Source organism: Typopeltis vanoorti, chromosome 21, assembly GCF_054136105.1.
Source record: "Typopeltis vanoorti isolate ZY-2024b chromosome 21, IOZ_Tvanoo_1.0, whole genome shotgun sequence".
Classification (NCBI taxonomy): Eukaryota; Metazoa; Arthropoda; class Arachnida; order Uropygi; family Thelyphonidae; genus Typopeltis; species Typopeltis vanoorti.
Genome location: NC_143569.1, coordinates 15,401,618 through 15,421,323, shown reverse-complemented (window position 1 = coordinate 15,421,323; position 19,706 = coordinate 15,401,618). Strand labels below are relative to the sequence as shown.

Below are 19,706 nucleotides of genomic sequence, written 5' to 3'. Positions count from 1 at the left end.
GTTGAGTAGAATGCATCGCTTGGGTGTGTTGTGGATGTAGACATATTGAATCATTTTAAGGCACAGTTGGGCAAGCTTTGTGTGTGATAGCGTGTAATTTTCATGATAAGTCTGTGACTCCATGGAGGTCAGATGTTCATCATATTAATAAAAGAAAATGGCTTGAAAATAAATTGTGATACAAATACTGTTTTTTTTTTTTTTTAAGTGAAGGTTACTGCTTTAAAAGAGCTATGAATTGTTTTTTTTATTAACCTTTATGAAATATTTTCTTCAAACTTTACTTTATCAGGTTAATTTGACATTCATTGAATAGTTTAATAATAAAGAATACAAATTGCATATGTACCTTGTTTAAAAATGCAAATTGTAAATTTTGTTCTAGATTATTTCAGGAAAAACAAATGGCTTGTGGGATGAATATGTAATCAATGAGTACAAGCAAACATATCAGGAACAACCTCCTTTTGATTGGTTAGATTTTGTAAAAAAGTATAGTAATATCTATTTATCAAGGTAAGTGTTTCAGAATATCTTATCATGAAATAAGGTTGTGTGAGTTTCTCCCTCCTCCCCCTCAATTTCTGATATTTAGAATGTACTTAAATCAGACTATAGTAATGATATCTCCTGGTGATATTGGATGAAAATCAGATGCTTTCAGTAGTTCTCTATAGATGCCAGATGTTTCTAGTGTTTATTGTGCAGAAAAGAAACATGAAAAATATAAAAATAGTTAAACTTTAAATTATGAACTACAGCAATCCCTCGATTAGTGCACCTAATGTGTTCTTTAAAACAGGCATATTAATCAAACACATTAATCGAATACAATAATCTATTGGGAAAAGTACAATTTGTTGCTCAAATTTCTTTCTTGAATCTTAATTTTTTCATAAAAGAATTAAGGTATGTCTCGGGGCCTAGTTAAAGGAAAACCATGAAGTTGAAAGACAATAAAACATATTCATAATATAAATTTTATTATTCTACTTCTTAACAAAGAATTGAGCTAACATAGTTTGGTGGGCATTTTGTTCCTTTTTTTCATACAACCGACGGTATGGTCCTATTGCCTCTTCTGCAAATTTTACTGGTTCTCTCTTCAAGAGGGTCAGTCTCTAAACATTGCTGCTTAAAAACTTCGATTCTACGAAAAATATTTTCAAATTGTTTCTGTGAAATCTCTTTTGGCTGACTATCAGTGGTTAAATTTTTTTCATATATTTCAGGATCTTCTGGCTGTGCATCTGAATTTAGCAGGTCGGAATCACTCAGTTCTTCTGAATGAGATTTAATTAACTCTTGGATGTTATCAATGCTAAATGAAACAAGCAGTGATAGCACAGTGGTAAAAAAACACTCAACAGGCATACAGTCAGGAATACATATCCATACTTGAAGTAGAAAAAGCCATTAAAGGCTTGAAATGTGGAAAGGCAGCAGGAATGGATGATATTCAACCAGAAATGCTGAAGCATGGTGGTATAAAAGTCTTACAGTGGTTGCACTGCATAGTTCAGAAAGCCTGGACAGAGGGACAAATTCCCGATGATTGGAGTAGAGCTTTAATAGTGCCCATATATAAAAAGTAAATAAAACTGAATGTGAGAATTACAGAGGTATTTCCCTAATGAGTGTTCCTGGCAAGATCTATGCAAGTATACTTGAGAAACGGTTGAGAAGAATTGTGGAAGAAAAGCTTGGTGAAGAACAAGCTGGATTCAGGCCAAATAGAGGCTGTAAGGATCAGATCTTCACTTTAAGACAAATAGTCGAGAAAGCATGGGAATATAACAAAGATCTGTATTTAAGTTTTGTCGATCTGGAAAAGGCATATGTCAAGGTGCCAAGAGAGGAGCTATTCAATACGCTACAGTTATATGGTGTCAATGGTGCATTATATCAAGCAATACTTAGTCTGTATTTCAGTTGTAAGTTAGTAGTTAGAATTGAAGGATGTTCAGGAAGATGGTTTAATGTTAAATCTGGTGTAAGACAAGGATGTACAGTATCCCCTCTGTTATTCATTATCTATATGGATCACATTATGAAGGAAAGTGATATTAAACATGATATCAGAATTGGTAATGTTAAAGTCAGCTCTTTGCTTTATGCGGATGATGTTATACTTCTGAATAAATCCGCTACAAGTTTGCAAGATTCCCTGACTAAATTGAATAACTGTTGTTATAGATATGGTATGAAGGTCAGCATTAAAAAGACAAAGACAATGAAAATAGGTAGAATCATTAAAAATGTCAACTGTGTTGTGAATGGAGAACCTCTGGAACAAGTAAAACATTTCAGCTACTTAGGCACGATTTTTAGTGAAGATAGTAAATTAAATATGGAAATAGACAACAGAATCAACAAAGCTGGTATGGTAGGAAGTGAATTGAATAAATTCATATGGAATAAGAGAAATTATCTGTATACAAGACAGTGTTCAAACCAGTTTTAACTTATGGATCTGAGAGCTGGGTCAGAAGTAAAACTGATCAAAGACTAGAGACTGCAGATATGAGAGTCCTGAGAAAGATTAGAGGCGTGAACAGATGGCATCAATTGCAATATCAGATTAAAAACGAGGATATTAGGAAAAATTTAACATTGTCAGCATCCAGGAATGCATTAGCAGAGCTAATCTCAGGTGGTATGGTCACTTAAACAGAATGGGTGAAGAAAGATTAGCAAAACAAGTGTTCTCTGCCAGGTTGGCAGGAAAACAACCCAGAGGAAGATCAGGATATAGGTGGATTGATATGCTACATTGTGCCTTAGACGATAGAAATATAAGATCTGATAATGATAATATTGGAGTCTTGACAAGTAATAGACTGATTTGGAGGAAAATTGTAGATAGGAAGTTAGTAATGATGTAAATTTTTCATGTAGTTCTATCATATCCTTTACACCCCTTGAAGTTACATGTCAGAAATTTGATGATGTTCTGTGGCTCATTTGTATTAATGCTGACACTGCCACTCATTTGTATATGATAACCAGACTCAGTATCACTTTTTACATGATGCCAACAAAGTTTGGTCGATTGGTAGAGCCTCTGCTACTAATGGCACATCCAAAGAATTAAGCAAGTTTGAGCGTGGTTATTAGTTGGAGGGGATCAATCATCTGATGCTGTTGGCACACTTTCCCTTGATGAGTCTTTGGACTCCCTGGAGATGTCGCATAATAATCCCTCAGTTTATGGCCCCCCCCCAGAGTTATCACCATATTTCTCTTTGTTCTTTAATTTATGGAAACCAGTATTTCATATACTTTGGTTCAAACTCATTAACAGTTATGGCACTCACAACAGGCACCCTATCTAACGGATTCAATACTCACCAAGTAGAAAATCTCATTCTCACACCCTTGCTAACCACATTCTTGCTCAATTTATGAGGTTTGCTCTGGCCATCAAACTTGTGCTGAAATATATTAATATTATTATTGCATTGGCACTTCTTCATGTACTCCTAAGACCCATTGTGGGAGACCTAAACTATTAGCAAAATGGTTGCTCTCCTTGAAACCATTAACAGATAAAGCACTCACAACTGACTTGGCTAACCACATTCTTACACAACTTCCAGGGATGAATTCCTGTCCTACTCCCTCTAGCCAAGTGCTGAAATATCTCTTTTGTACAGGGTATTAATTCTGCATTAAGCTATCTGTTAATACTGTTAAATAATACTGTTAAATCTGATTAATCCTGTATTAATCGTATAAAATCCCTTAAGTAACTTAAATGTTTCTATTATATCTTTTCCTTTTTTTGCCTATCAACCAACTCTTGCAACCTACAAACCCTCAATCTGTCCTCACAGGGAGCAATTCCATCTTGGTCACTTACCTCTGAATCCTCTCTACCACTTCCTCATCCCCAAGAAATTCAGGTGAGCACTCACGTTAATCCAGATGTTGTCATATCAAGTCTTTATAAAGAGGAATGATAACTCTCTTTTGTTATTATGTTCTTCAGTTACCAAGTAATACTGTGAGCTACCCTGGCTACTTTAGCATTATACCCTGTAAACCCAAACTCTCCCTGGCTTCACCAATTTCCTGGAGTACAGTTCTCTAAATGTAGTGCACAGCTTGTAATCTTTGTATCCCAAAATTCATAATTTGACACTTTTCCACATTTAAGCTTGACAGTATGTGCAAAACATCCATTGTTTTGCACATACTGTCAGCCTATTCAAATCATCTTACAAGTTCTCCACATCACCTTGATTAATTATTACCCTATCCAACTTTGTATCATTAGCAAACAACTGAATATCTCATTTCAGATTATTTCCTACATGATCTATGCACAAATTAAACAGCAGTGTCCAAGCACAGAGTCCTATGGCACACCATAGTCACCTGCCTTCTTTTGGATTCTGCTCCTCCATATTCTACTTTTTGGTATTTTCTCATCAGCCACCCTTTTATCTATCACCAGTTTCATATTCATCCCCATTTGTTGCATAACAGTTCCATATGGTATCCTTGTCAAATGGCTTTGTAAAATTCAGCAGTATCATCGTGTAGCCATTCCATTTATTTCATCTGTCACTCTATTATAAAAAAAAAGATAAATTACTAAGCCATGATATGCGTCATTGAGCATCATTTTTGCAAAATTATTATTTTGTCATACTTCTATTCTCTTAGGACTTGGCCAGAGCTGAGACTTAAAATAAATAGCCTTGTCAAATGTATCATCAGTTCCCCTGCACTCGCTTGTAAAACATGAGTCGATATTTGTAAATACAGTTACTGAGAATAATGGCAATGCTGAAACGAACCTTGACATGTAAAGATAAGGCCATTTTGCCTCTTTACAAGGCCTTGGTAAGGCCTCACTTGGACTATTGCACACAGGTTTGATTTCCTTGTGGTGATTCTGATACAGTGGGGAGAGTGTCAAAAATTATATCAGGATTGTAGAATACTGATTATGAAAAAAGATTGAGAATTTGTAGGCTGCAAACAAGAGAAAGAGGGATGATATGATTGAGACTTATAAACTTCTGAAAGAGTTATACAGAATTTCAGTAGATGGAATTTTTCATTTTATGGAGGGTGTGGGAAGGACGGGAGGGCATCCACGGAAGTTGAGAATGAATGCTGTCAAGAAGGGAGGAGTTAGGGCTCTATTTTTCTCTCATAGAGAGTGCATGATTGGAATGTATTGCCGGTGGATGGTGTTTGTGCAAGTAGTGTGAATGAATTCAAGAACAGGTATGATGGTGCAAATAGTATGGCCTCTCTCAATGAGTTCATGACTCCCTGGAGGTCTCTCTTAATAATAGTAATAATAATAATATCCAATCCCAATACCTTACTTGCTATATAATGGAGGGGGAAAAAAAAAGAAAGAAAGAAAAAAAAAATTCCTTGGGATTTCCTTTTGCCTGCTCAGCTAATTTCTTCTGATAGTCTGATTTTGTCTTGCTTACTATGTTAATAACCTTTTTTGCCTGACACTACTATTCATTGGTCACCTTTCTGCTTATATACCTTCCACAATTGTATTAATAATGGGAATGGATATCATTATCTGAAATAATTGAGGAGAGAACGATGAATGATTTTGGGTTTGTGCGGTTCAGACTTATCAAGTATGTGCAATGATATCTGCTTAAGAAAGGCATTAGATAAGAGCAGAAATCAACAATTTGTCGGCGTACACAAACTGCAGAGAAGAGTATACAAAAAGGCATGCTAGTAACTTATCTCTGTACGTTAATGCGAGGAGTATCAGAAACAAAGGTGTAGAATTTGTTGATTTGGTAAATACATTCATATTGTAGGCATTAATGAAACCTGGCTATCTGAGGCAGACATACTAATGGTATCTAGTGGAAGGATATAGTATTTTTAGGGAGGATGGATATATAAGTTTTCCATGTGGCAATGAGTTTGAAACCATCTACGTGAGGTGGAGTCTAAGATCAAATATATAGTGGATGTGTTGTTGCAGACCTAGTGGATTGGTTGCTGGTAATAAAGAAATGCATTATCAAATAAAGATGATGGGTGTAAAATGATTAATTATAATGGGTGACTGTAATTATCTGAACATTGATTTGGGTTTAGATAATTGAAGAATTATCTTGAACCCAAGATAATTCTTCAATGAGAAGAAGGAAACTGAATTTGAGCTGCTGCGAGAAAACTTCCTCAAGCTGCATGTGACAAAGAACTCAAGGTCAAAGAGTGTTAGATCTGATTATAGTGTCCGAGGAGGTTTCAGACATTACTATTTTGCATCCAATTGGTGACAGTAATCATGCAGTATGTTTTGGGAAGTGGCTAAGTTTATGAATGTTCCATTCAGAAAATGTTATATGCTGAACTGCAAAGCAGGATATTATGATCTTTAATGAGTATGCTGGATTCTGCACAATAGTGGCAGTTGTTGGATGGGAAGGATGTCCACAGTGTGTGTGGGAAGAGTTTTAAAAAAAAAAAATACTTAAATGATGCAATATCGAAATTTTTGTTTCCCTAGAGGCCAAAGAATAAAACGGAGTATGAATGAAATGGATGTGAAATTTTATTAAGCCAGAAATTCTTAAGAAGATGATGTAGAAGGAATAGTATGTGCATAAGGATGTCAGTTATGAAAATTGTAAAGAACAGGCCAGAAGAGTCACAGCTGTTGTATAGAAACACAGGTCTGAGTAGAAAAAAGAAACTGGCTCTGCAAGCTAAAGATAATCCAAAAGAATTCTATCTTTATGCTGTGAGTAAAAGAAAGAACAAATATGCAAGAATAACTACTGAAATCAGATGGTCTATGGGTGTAGAAGAGATTGTTCTGAGTGCCAATTTTTCTAAAAGCTATCAACCTGCTGTATGTAACATTGAGCTTACTGTTATCTCTTCACTGGATGAAGGAGCTCAGTATAAGGAAGTGGTACTAGAGCTGTTGCACAAACTGAATGAGAATTTGGCAATATGGGCTGATTAGCAAAAGCTTGATTAGCAAGAGGATATCAGCACAGATGCTCATTCAAAGAGTGTTCAGCTGAACACTCTTTTTGAATGAGCTATATAATTTGAGTCTTGGAAAGAATGTATGGTAATCCCATTGCACAACAGTGTTTCAAAGACCAACTATCGACTTGCTTGCATCTCTGGAGTGGTGCTGAAGATTTTAGAAAAGTTGGTTAGGTATTGCATATAGAAATGGGTTCACAATTAATCTGTACTTTGCAGTGAACTATGGGATTACTAAGGTAAGGTCCTGTTTGATTAACTTGCACACATTCTATGTTTTCCATTGAGTTAGACAAGAGGAATGGATATACCATGAAACTCTTGGACTTTGCTAAATGTTTTGACAGCATGGAAGGCTGTTGCATGAATTGAAGAATATGGGATTGATTGATTATACAACATTGCTATGAATAAGGGGAAAGCTGCATGACAGATATCAAAAATTTGTGTATATGTAGGCGATGTAGAGTATAAAATTTAAGGTAACTGGTGGTGTGTGTATCACACGGATAAGTCCTTGGACCATTTTTATTCAATTTATACATTAATGACATTGGAAGGATTTGATAAATAAGTGTCTTACAGCTGTTTGCTGATGCAAAGATAGGCAAGAGGAATGCACCTGATATGCAGTACTTGCAGAAGGATTTGAATAACTAGAATTGTTGGTCTGTGAAAATTGGCTGTCATTCTATGTTAATAAATGTAGTTATGCACTTTGGTGTGACGAGATCTCCACTATCATACTGTGTTGGAGTTATGTTAGAAGAAGCTAATCACTCTAGGAATCTTGGAGTTTTAGTAGATTGGAAGTTGAAATTCAAAGGCCAAATAACAAAGATTGCAAACACAGCTCAGAAGATAATTGCAATGCTGCAACAAACATTAACATGTAAAGATAAGGAAATAATTTGGCCTCTTTACAAGGCTTTCATAAAACCTTACTTGAGCTATTTGTAAGTAGTTCTGGTCTCCTGGTTTCTGTGGTGATTCTCATACAGTAGAGAGGGCAAAGGAAAGTGTTAAAGACTGTTAGGATGGTGGAATGTAGCTTATGAGAACCGTTAAAAATTCATGTCTTGCAGACACTAAAAGCAGTAGAAAGAAGGGTGATGTGATTGAGACAAACTTTTGAAAGGATCAGATATTAGTAGATGGAATTTTTCATTTTATGGAGGGTGGGAAAAGGATGAGTGGGCATAAATGCCATCAAGAAGGGGTGAGAGCTAGCTTTTTCTCTCATAGAGTGGTGCATGTTTGGAATGGATGGATGGCCATTAGCGGGTGATGTGTGGAGGCAGTGAGAACAAATTCATGAATAGGTATGACAAATATTGCGGATAATATTTGGCCTTCCTCAATGGATCCCTAACTCCCTAAAGTCTCTCTTGATACATTAAATAAAAGGAAATACATAAATATATTGAGTGAGTGTACTGGAGAAAGCGTTGCTAGATGGAATGCATTGTGTGATGCAAGCAAGAGATCAGAAGTAAGAGATGAAGTGAATAATCTGGAGAGTAGTATTATAAACACAGAAGTGCTTCGCAATGGAAACAGTAGTAGTGAGAGAGATGAAGAGAGAATGGGAATGCAAATGGAACAGAGAAATGGGGGAGTCTGGATAAACAGGGAGACTGGATGTTGGAAATAGTATTGAATGTATGTATATGGATGATCAACATAGAAATGGAATAGATTGGGATGTGGGTGGGGAAGTTGAGACTGAGCAGGTATATGGTAATAAAGGTGATTGGATTAAGCAAGTGTGGTGGAGAAATCAAAACCAACAAGCGGCTTGGATAGAATATAATTTTTCAGGTTATAGACTTACAAGTGAACCACTGTGTTTATTTACAAATGCTAGAGGTATTAGAAATAAGGGAGATGAATTGGTTTCACTGATTGAGTTTAGTCACTCCAAAATTGTTGGAATAAGTAAAACACAGTTGAATGAAGATGATGTTCAATTTTCACTTCCTTTCTTGTTTTACGTGTTCTTTGTTTTTACTTTTAATTGTTATTATTATTTAATATCCCTATTACTTGACATAAATTATCGCGCTTGCTTTCACCCTTTTTGTTCTATGGCCACTACTTAAATTGCTTGCGTGTGCAAAACTTGGTTGACAAAGAAATTGCTCCCCAGATAAAGCCAAATTTCTTGGATACAAATCTGAAATTAACTCTGTCAGAATTTGAAAAATTTGTTTATTAAAGCTGCGCCATCCAAAGAGAATTAGAATCTTCATGTCAAGGAGTTAACACTCAGAACGACACACTATTCGATAATCAAGCAATTAAATTTCCCAATTACAACAAAAACTCGTATATATTTTTACTCTTACTGCAGTCGTAGCTATCCCCAAATTTTAACTCTCACTGGTTCTATTTTTATGAGTGGTGCATTGAGTTCACAGATTAGTTTGTTTGTTAGGTAAGAAAAAGAAAGGTTTATTCATTGCTCTAATATGATATACAATTATTAAGATCACTTAACAAAACTGAATCTCTCCTACAAATTGAAAGTTGATTAATCAGGCATAACCTTATTACTCCTAGTCTTAAACAATGTGAAACAATTTCTACAACTAGTTAAACTTCTGACTTCATCTTATTCAACTAACATTCCTGTACAAGCATTAATCTTATTCTAGATTCAAGAACTATCAGGCTATAACATACTTCAGCAATTCAATACCACACTGTACATGAATTCTTACTCAGAGCTAAGACAATCTGCTAGTTGATTAGATACTAAAGTCCTGTTTCATTTTTGTAAGTTCAATCACTGAGCATTTCCGTACATTATTGCACACTAACTGTTTCTTGCATACAAAGGAATTCAAAAGTTTCTACATTACCGAGCATCAGGATCTCTCTTGCTTTTTCTCTCTATCTTCTGAAAAAATTCACATGGCTTGTTACCCTCTCTTACAGTCGGCTGTCTTCAAGTAGGACAACTAGTGATTACGATCACGAATCACCTTTTCCAATGTGGGCGAAGCTGCTCTGCCGGGTTTGGTCCACGTGGTTTCACATGTTGATCGGTTTGTGCTGGCTTTTCTGCTACCAATGATTATGCCTACACTGGATCGCTATCTGGCCACATAGCTGCCACTGGACATCGTTCTTTTCTGCTGCTCTCATGCACTTTCTCCTGGAATGACTGGAACAGGAATCCCGAACAAAAGAAAAGCCACGAGTTGGCATCGCCAAGCTTGCTGAGCTGTTCTCCCTATTACGTTACTCTTTTCCGGCCGGCACCCAAAATTCTTGCACCTGGTACCGTTCTCTCCACATGCGCAACTTGGACCTCGCGTACGTGACTGCCTGGGGTCGTTTCTTTAAGCCGATTATCTCGTTGTATACTTGGATCTCTCTTTCTCATGTTAACATAATACTTTCACTAAATTTCAACTCTTATCAGTTTTACAAGAACACTTAGCATTATATTACATAGGAGAATTTACAATTAAATGACTCTTTCGTTATTTCTTATCAACCATTTCACTTATACCTATATACAAGCAATTTCTCCAGGAATTTTTGTAGCTGTTAAATCTGAATGAAATATTTTACAATATAATAAACCTTTCAAGATTTAACAATGATATCCTAAACAGAATAGAAGTGGAAGGATATGGTGGTTTTTTGCAAAGATAGAAAGAAAGGAGGGGAAGTGCTGCTGCTGATGATATCAGTGGGAATTATGTCCACATAAGGTAGACCTGAAAGAGGGAAATAGTGACAGTGGGTGTGAGGTGGAGGTTGACAGGAAGACATATTTAAGTGGATGTTGCTATAGGTCAGGGAATGTGGGAGGGTGGTGATGAAGAAACGTAAACAACTTGGGGATAATGAACAAAAGAAGGGTAATTATTATGGACAATTTTAATTATGGTGATATAGATTGGAATAAAGAGAGGGCATTTGGGAATAAGGAAAATAAATTTCTTGAGTTCTTGAGAGACAATTATCTCAGGCAGCATGTAAAGAAAGAGAGCATGTGAAGATTGAGAATTTTAGATTTGATAATTTCATCAGTGGATGTAATTGTGAGTGGGATTTCACACTTTTCTCCAGTTAGTGAGCATGATCATGAAGTGATCATCTGGGTAGTGGATAGCCATATGCAGACTTCTGTGAAGAAAGTATATGTATGGAAGTACAAGGCTGGTAATTTTGACAAGCTATGGAGACAACTTGGAACTATAACATGAAATGAGGAGTTGGGTGGTAAGGAAATAAATGCCGCTTAGGAACTGACAAAGAAATTCATAACAGCAACAGTGTGTGAATGTATTCCGAAGGTCAGAAGGCTGAATAAGATAGATATGAAATTGATGAATGAGGGGATAAAGCACGACAGCTTGAAGAAGGCACTTTGTATGAAGTACAAGATGAAAATCAGCTACATGAAAAGTGTAAAGAAGCCAGGAGCATGACAGTAAGGACAATAAAAGTGCAGTGTGAGCAGAAAACAAATTAGGTGATTACTAAAAAAGTTTTTTAGTAATCTCAAGAGTAGAAAGAAGAATGATTATTGTGAGATGATAAAAATGGTAGAAATATAACCGCTGCAGAAGACATTTTTGAGGTATTCAGTGATCAGTTTGTAAGGGTGTTTCATCCTCATCAAGGTGAAATCATGAGAAACTTAATTATAGAGAACATAGGAGAGGATGAATTAATTGTAAGTGATCAGGGGATAGTTTCAGAAATAAATAACGTTGATGTCAATAAGACGATAGGATTTGATGACACCTAACATTGTGTCTTAAAAGAATCTTGCAGGGAATTCGCAGTAGATTTGGCATGACTATTTGATGAGAGTCTTACACCAGCACAGGTTCCAAGGGAGTGGAAAGAAGATAAAATTATTCCACTGCATAAAGGTGGTGATGAGTCTGTGGCTACAAATTATAGGCCAGTCTGTGTATCCGGAGTTGTGAAGATACTAGAGATTGGCAAGAAGTAGGATACAGAAATAAGTTGATAACAGTAGCATTCTCTGTGGTTGTCAACATGGGTTAAAGGGAGATCATGTTTTACTAACTTATGTACTATAAGTTAGTAAAACATGACTTACTAACAAATGTCTTGGACAAGGGAGATGCATATACTTAGATTTTGCAAAACGTTGGAAGTTTAAAGGATTAAACTAAATTTATTATTAGATTTTGCAAAATCTTTTGATAGACTGCCACACGACATGCTGTTATATAAGTCCTTCAAGTCCTGAGTGACTGTGAAGTGCAACCAGATTTAGTCCTTTTGTTAACAAATTCTGATAATGGCTATCCTGCCTGTTTGGCTGTAGTAGGACACTTGGCAACTGCAAGGGACCTGGCAGGGCTAGGAATGTAGTTAGTGTTTAGTGGAGTGGATAAGGGATGCCAATTTTTTATGTAGTCTGTAAGCAGTTGTAAGGTTGTTTTTCCTTAGGATTTTTGTTAATTTTTTTGGATGTTTCCCTGATATATTATTATTAAGAGAGACCTCCAGGTAGGCGGGGACTCATCGAGGGAAGCCACATATTACACACACCAGCTATCATACTTATTCTTGAATTCATTCACACTGCATGCACAGTGTGAATGAATTCAATACGTCTCAATCATATCGCCCATCTTTCTGCTGTTTGCTAGTGTCTGCAGTCTAAAAATTCTCAATCTGCCTTCATAATCAGTATTCTAATCCTGATATCATTTTGAACACTCCACTGTATCAGAATCACAACAGAAACCAGGAGACCAAACCTGCCCACAGTAGTCCAAGTGAGGTGTTATCAAGGCCTTGTAAAGAGGCAAAATGACATCCTTACATGTTAAAGTTTATTTCAGCATTGCAGTTATGTTTTAAGTTGTATTTTCAATCTTTGCTACATGGTCCCTGAATTTCAACTTGCTGTCTACTAACACTCCATGATCCTGGCCTGATCAGTTTTTGATATCTGACAGTCAGCTATCTTCTTATTGACACTAATACCTTTATAATCCAATCCCATATTCTCCATCTTATGCAACATTCTTCCATGCTGTGTCATCTCAAATAAAGCTTTAGCAAAATCCAAAAGTATCAGCGTATCCATTTTCCTCTCGTCTAACTCATTGGTACCATTATTAGAAAATGTGAGCAAGTTGCTAAAACATTACCTTCCACTAGTAAACCCATGCTGTTCATTGTAAAGTAGCGATTTGCTGTCAACCCATTTCTGAATGCGAGACCTAATCAATTTTTCCAAAAGAGTATATTACCATATATTCTTTCCATTCCTGTGAAATCCTCTGTTGTGAGACTAAAATTATATAGTCTGGTCAAAGGAATGGCCATTTCAGCTAAATGCTCCTTTAGCAACCATGCTGATATCCCATCGTCCCTGTTGCTGAATTCTTATTCAATTTGTGCAACAGTTGTAATATCTCCTCTTTATACACCTGAGTTTCTGCAGAAGAGGTAGCAGTTAGGGTTTATACAATAACCGACTTTTGAAAAAACCGGTTTTTGAATTCCCGTATTACCAAAAGAATGGGTAAAACCAGTTTTTACGAAAAATATATAATTAAAACTATAAAAAAATTTATACTTTAAAATTTTTCAGTTTATTTAATATTTATGGAACTAAAAAAAAAATAAAATAAAATATGCTCCATACAAAACCAAATTAAAAAAAAATAACTAATATCCATACAAAATATAAATTATATAAATTTTTATTTCATTTAGTATTTTTCTTCAGGAAATATGATTTCAAAAAACATAAATATCCACTGAACGATTACTTAATCTTGTTCTTATTCTAGATACAAAATTGCATGAAATAGAAAATATTCTCTCACTGGCTACTGAACTTGGTTTTATTGTTTTCAGGACATCAAAGAATAAATCTAGATTCGTTGTTCTTTTATTGGTTGCCTGAAATACTGAAAATTCAACCTTCAGTGTCTTTGGATTTGATATTATTTCTTCAGGTTCTCAAGAAACCTATGAATTGATTTTTCCATGGCTTCTTTTAGACTATTGCCCTGATTAATGGTTTCTCTGTCTCTGATATATTCATCATCGGAATCTGTTTCCATACAAGAATTTGGATATATTCTAGACAATATTTTTCCAGATAACTTAATAATATCAAGGTTTGAAGCTAATGGAAATGCACTAGATTTCTTTGTTGAAATGTTTTGTGGATTTTACAAATATAGCAAAAGGGTTACTAACTTGTCTTCTTTCTTGAATTCGTACTTCTAAAGCATTTAATAATTTGGAAGTAATTTCAGTCTTTAAATTTTTTAGTTCATTTAACAGAATTTCAAATATGCCTTCACTTGTTAATAAATTGGCATCTCGCTGCCCTAACACCTCAGCTGCTAGACGTATTGGTCCTAACTCTTTAAGAAGCTCCATGATTTTAGGATATTGAGCTTCATTCCCCATATGAGAAGCACCAATATCATTCAAAGCTAAAACAACATATTCTTTTAATGTTATAAATCTTTCAATCATGGCTTCTAAACTATTCCATCTTGTTTGGTAGTCAAGAATCAGACATAATTCCTTTCCTTTTTCTTGTTTTACATAATTCTGAAAGATGCTATCTCTTATGGGAGATTTTTTAAAAAGATTGATTGTAATTGTCAGAGAACATAGGGAATCCACAGTCATTATCTAGATCAAGAGAATTTAAAAATCCTCGCCATAGTCATCTTCACATTCTACTTCACCTTCTGATTCCTCACTTGTAACATATACATTGGTTTCAGCAATTTCTTTATTTTTATATAACACATCAGTAACTGCTAAGTGTGTGGCATGTGAATAGCATAGTTGGTTAATTATAGGTGATAATTGGCCGAATGTTTTCATAACAACAGCACCATCATTTGTCACTGCAACTATGTCGGTTGCTAGATCCAAGTTAAAAATTTGTAGCCTCTCAGAAACTAATTCTAATGTTTTCTTAGCATAGTAGGAACTAGCTATTGGAACTAAACCCAAATTAAGATCACCTGCAAAATGTGTACATTGATATTCAAATATCTGCAATTTCTTATGCTAGTCTACTCACCTAAAGTTATAGAAATTTTTTTCCCATTCTTCTTAATACAATACAATTCATTTATAGTTTCACATTTGGCATTGTCATAAAACGTATAAATGAGATCCATTACTTGAGTTGTTTCAAGAGCGATTTCAAGTCATAATGTTAACGATTTTAATTAAATAATTAATTTTTACATATTAATTCTAGTATCTAAAACCAGTTTTATAAGTTTAAAAACCGGTTTTTAAAAACTGACAAACCCTAGTAGCAGTGAATTCAATGTTGCATTCACTAGGTTGATATCTTTTAGCAAATTAGGCACTCATTAGTTGAACAACCTCCTCTGCATCTGTCACACTATGAAATGATAGATTTTATGTAATCTCTTCTCTGAAGCGGAGGGGGGGTGTACAAAGTTTAAGGCTATTTCTTCAAAGGTCTTCATGAAGAAGTTGGTCAGAGGTGGAGAGAGAGAGAGTGGAGAACCCATGGATAATTTATCTTCTCTCTGTTTATAGGATTTTCCTTGTCAAACAATGAAATAGCCAGAGCTTATGGTGAACTTTTTTATTTTGCTTATGGATATTTGGGCTACCAAATATCCATAAGCAAAATATGCCATTATGTCCCATTGTGGGTGGCATTTGATTCACCCACATACAAATTAGCCAAACATTTGACCACAGTGCCCACACATTATCCTGACAACACACCTTCACACTTAAAAAAAAAAACTCAAGCCAGCTTTAAAGCTAGTATAAAAAAAAACCCTCGCACTCCAACACACTGACAATGGTCTTTTTTGATGTCTTCTCTCTATTTACTAATGTCCCATTCAGACTCCTTATATCTCATCGAAACCATATTCCCCCCCCCCCCATCTCAGCCCTGTTGCTGTTCACAATGAACTCGGTCTATTTCCTTTGGCAAGAAAATTCTACAAACAATTGGGGGGGGGAGCAGCCATGTATTCTTTACTTTTTCCATCCCTGGTCAACTTCTTCATGGAGACCTTTGAATGAAAAGTCTTAAACTCTGCCCTACATAAATCCACTCTCTGGCTGTGATGTGTTCTCCATTTGACCAATATAGCCTGAATACTCCCAATATTTTTTTAACACATCTAAACAATATATACCCCAGGATCCATTTTACCTTAGAAAAGGAAAGCAACAGCAGCCTCAGTCTCTTATTCCTAGACACTCTGATTACGTGCCAGCCTGATGAATTCCTGGCATCCTCCATTTAGAAAACTTGCACATACTGCTAAATACATTCACCAGCAACAATGACCCCCCCCCCTCCCCCAACAATAATGGGATTATAAAACCTCTATAACAGGGCAAAATTGATTGGTTCTGATAGTAGTACCCTAACTAATTTCTTAGCCAGTGGCTACAGTCCCCCAAAAATATCAAATTCTGAAACTGCATCTCCCTTCTCTCCCCTTCAAGGCAGAGATTATACAAAATATCACCATTCCATATATCCAGGACACATCTGAAAAAAAAATCCCAAGGAAAATGCAACCTTACAACCATTTAACTTAGAACAAGAGCTGTAATCCCACATGTTAGCAAAATTCTGCTAAAAATTATTCAAAATAGAATTTATTCAAAAATAGATTGTCTATTGGATGAAGACCAATTTGGATTCAGAAAGAATAAAGGAACAAGAGAGGCAATACTCTGTTTAAAAACAATAATAGAGAGATTAGACCCTAGTCAACCAGCAAATACTTTTAAATTGTCTAACTAATATTGGGGGGGGGGGACTGATGCAACTGATGATGGTGATAACAGAATACTTCATTACTATTCTGTTCTCACTGTGATTGGAATGATGAAGTTATACTTAATTTTTTACTTCAAATGTTTTATTCTCTTTAAATGAATATTATATAATAAACTTTGTGTGCGAAATTCTAGAATAGCATTAATCTCTGGCTGATGATAATGAAAGGATTATGATTATTCTTTAAAAAAAAAAAAGCCACTCAGGTAAACTGTTAAGTGAATATGATGAACTTGAAAATATTAAGCAGTAAAAATGTTACCACTTTTGAATTACATAATTGTTTAATTCTTCTTTCATTTTATAGTTTTATAAGTAACTATTTATTTTCTTTCATTTTTTGAAGTGATTTTTTTGATTTCTTGTTTCTCTGCCCATTTACTTAGCTTAAATTGTGGTCGATGTATTCTTTATCCTCCTCAGTCAAAAAACAGTTTGCATGATATCAAGGTAAGTTTTAGAAATCTGTACAGAATTTTCTAGATTTTTTACAGTTTTTGATAATTAATATTTATGTTTTGAGGTTGAAAGATAGATTTCTGTGGTAACTGCATATTTAAAATCTTATAGAATGAATGCATTTCAGATTTGAGAATGAAATTTGCAGGAGAAAACATTGTATATATATATATATATCACTTTCTTTCATGCTTACACAGTGATCAGAATACATTACGAAAAATTATGGATACAACTACTGTGTTAGAGTAAAACTTTAGCTTAATAAGAAACTTGCTCCTGTTCCTGGATACACTAGTCACACGTCTTCCCTCAGGCAGTCTATCCTTCACTGTTTACCGTAAACGTACACATAACGGCTATATACATGCTAACTCATATCACCACCCTACGCAGAAATTTGGAGTCATCAACACCGTCAAAAACAGAGCTATAACAATTTGCTCTAATGAACAGTCTCTTAAACAAGAATTAAAAATTATCAGCAATACATTTATAAATAATGGATATAGCAAAAATACTATAAATAAAATTTTTTATTAATAAACTTAAAATTAACAATCTCTTAAACTAGAATTAAAAATTATCAGCAATACATTTATAAATAATGGATATAGCAAAAATACTATTAATAAAATTTTTCATAAAACCACAGAAAGTAATATAGATTACAGTAAAATCATAACACTCCCATACATTAAAGGGTTATCCAAAAAAATCAATAGAATTCTACATCATTATAATCTTAATGCCACTTTTAAACCACCTTTAAAATTAAAAAAAAAATATTCAACATCTCTAAGGATCCTCTCCACCCATTGGCACACCCTGGAGTCTTTTGCACCTGTAACTCACCCTATATTGGGAAAACTGGACGTACAATCCCTATCTGTAAAAAAAAAAAAAAAAAAAGCACATTAAATATAATAGAAATTAGTGAGACTTGGTTAACTAAGAATGATTTAGTCATAGGGAGTGATGTAAGGGATATAGTATCTTCAGAGTGGGGAGAGGAGTTTCACTAATGATAGACAAAGTGTTAAAGCCAAAAATGGTAGAACTGCCTCAAGGTGACAGGCATGTAGAGGGTAGTTCATTTGAGGCTGTTTGGTGTTGAGATAGAAATCAACAGGATGAAATATGTAATTGGTTGCTGCTATAATACAAGGGGTATAAGGGAGAATGTAGATGGTATGCATTGGCAAATTAGTAAGATAAGTGGAGGACATGTAATTATTATCAATTTTAACTATGGGGACATAAATTGGGAGAAGGAATGGTCTCAAGGAACAAAGGAATTGGAGTTTATACAATTGTTAAGAGATAACTACCTGAGACAGCATGTAATAGAAGGGACAAGAGATTTGAGTGTGTTAGATCTGGTCATAGCATCAGAGAACATATCAGTAAGGAATTTATTTATTAATTTAATTAAGGAACATATCAGTAAGGATACACTGTCTTTACTTCGGGAAAGTGATCATGTGGTCTTGACTTGGGAGATTGTACTATGTGCTGAATATTCTGTTAAGAAGGGTTATATGTGGAATTACAAGGTTGGTGATTATGACAAGCTGAGAAGTTAGCTTTCAAAAGTGCTATGGCATGAGAATTTAAAGGGGAGAGATGTTGATGGTGCATGGGAGATTATCAAGGAGTATTTAATGAAAGCTGTATCTGACTGTATTCCCAGAGTCAGGGGGAGGAATCAGGTAGGAGTAAGATGGATGAATAATATTAAGTGAGAGTTGCAGATAAAGAGAAAACTGTAGTATAAGTATAAAGAAAAAGGTGATGAGCATTCCCATGAGTGGCACAAGATACAGGCAGGAAGGGTAGCCTGCATGGTAAGGAAGGCCAAAGCTAATTATGAGAGGAAGCTAGATGAGTCCAAAAAAAAAATTCTAAGCAGTTCTTTCGTTATGTGGCAAGTAAAAGGAAGAATATCTTTGGAAGGATGACTTTAAAAAGTGTTGATGGTAAGGAAATTGCAGAAGCTAATCAAATAGTTGAGTTTAGTGATCATTTTGCATAAGTGTACCATCTTGGTTGTGATATTGCAGTGCCGAATGTGTCATTGCTGATGAGTGTGTCATTGACTGATGAGAGAGTCTTAGTGATAGAAGAATTTGAAGTGCTTAGTATATTACAGAACCTTAATGCTAACACTGCCATTGGGTTAGATGGCATATCAGCCCATGTTTTAAGGGAATTTGCAAGAGTATTAGCACCTCCTCTAACTTGGCTGTTTAATTTAAGCCTCAGTTCTGGTATAGTCCCAATTGAGTAGGAAGAAGGGAAAATTATTCCACGGGGTGGGGGAGATCCAGGACTGAGGTAGCAAATTATAGACCAATCAGTATATCAGGAGTGGTGGTTAAAGTTCTGGAGAAATTGATAAAAA

The 19,706-nt window shown here is 35.1% G+C and overlaps 1 protein-coding gene across 4 annotated transcripts in view; it reads left to right on the top strand.

The window, feature by feature from the left end:
- Positions 1–19,706, top strand: part of LOC150094641 (tudor domain-containing protein 7-like) — a 624,604-nt gene that overhangs the window by 261,142 nt on the left and 343,756 nt on the right. For all 4 annotated transcript variants that reach the window (XM_090410991.1, XM_090410989.1, XM_090410990.1 and 1 more), the window contains exons 9-10: positions 386–516; positions 17,230–17,293. In XM_090410991.1, the coding sequence (XP_090267117.1) occupies positions 386–516; positions 17,230–17,293 (195 nt within the window). The remainder of the gene's footprint in view (positions 1–385; positions 517–17,229; positions 17,294–19,706) is intronic.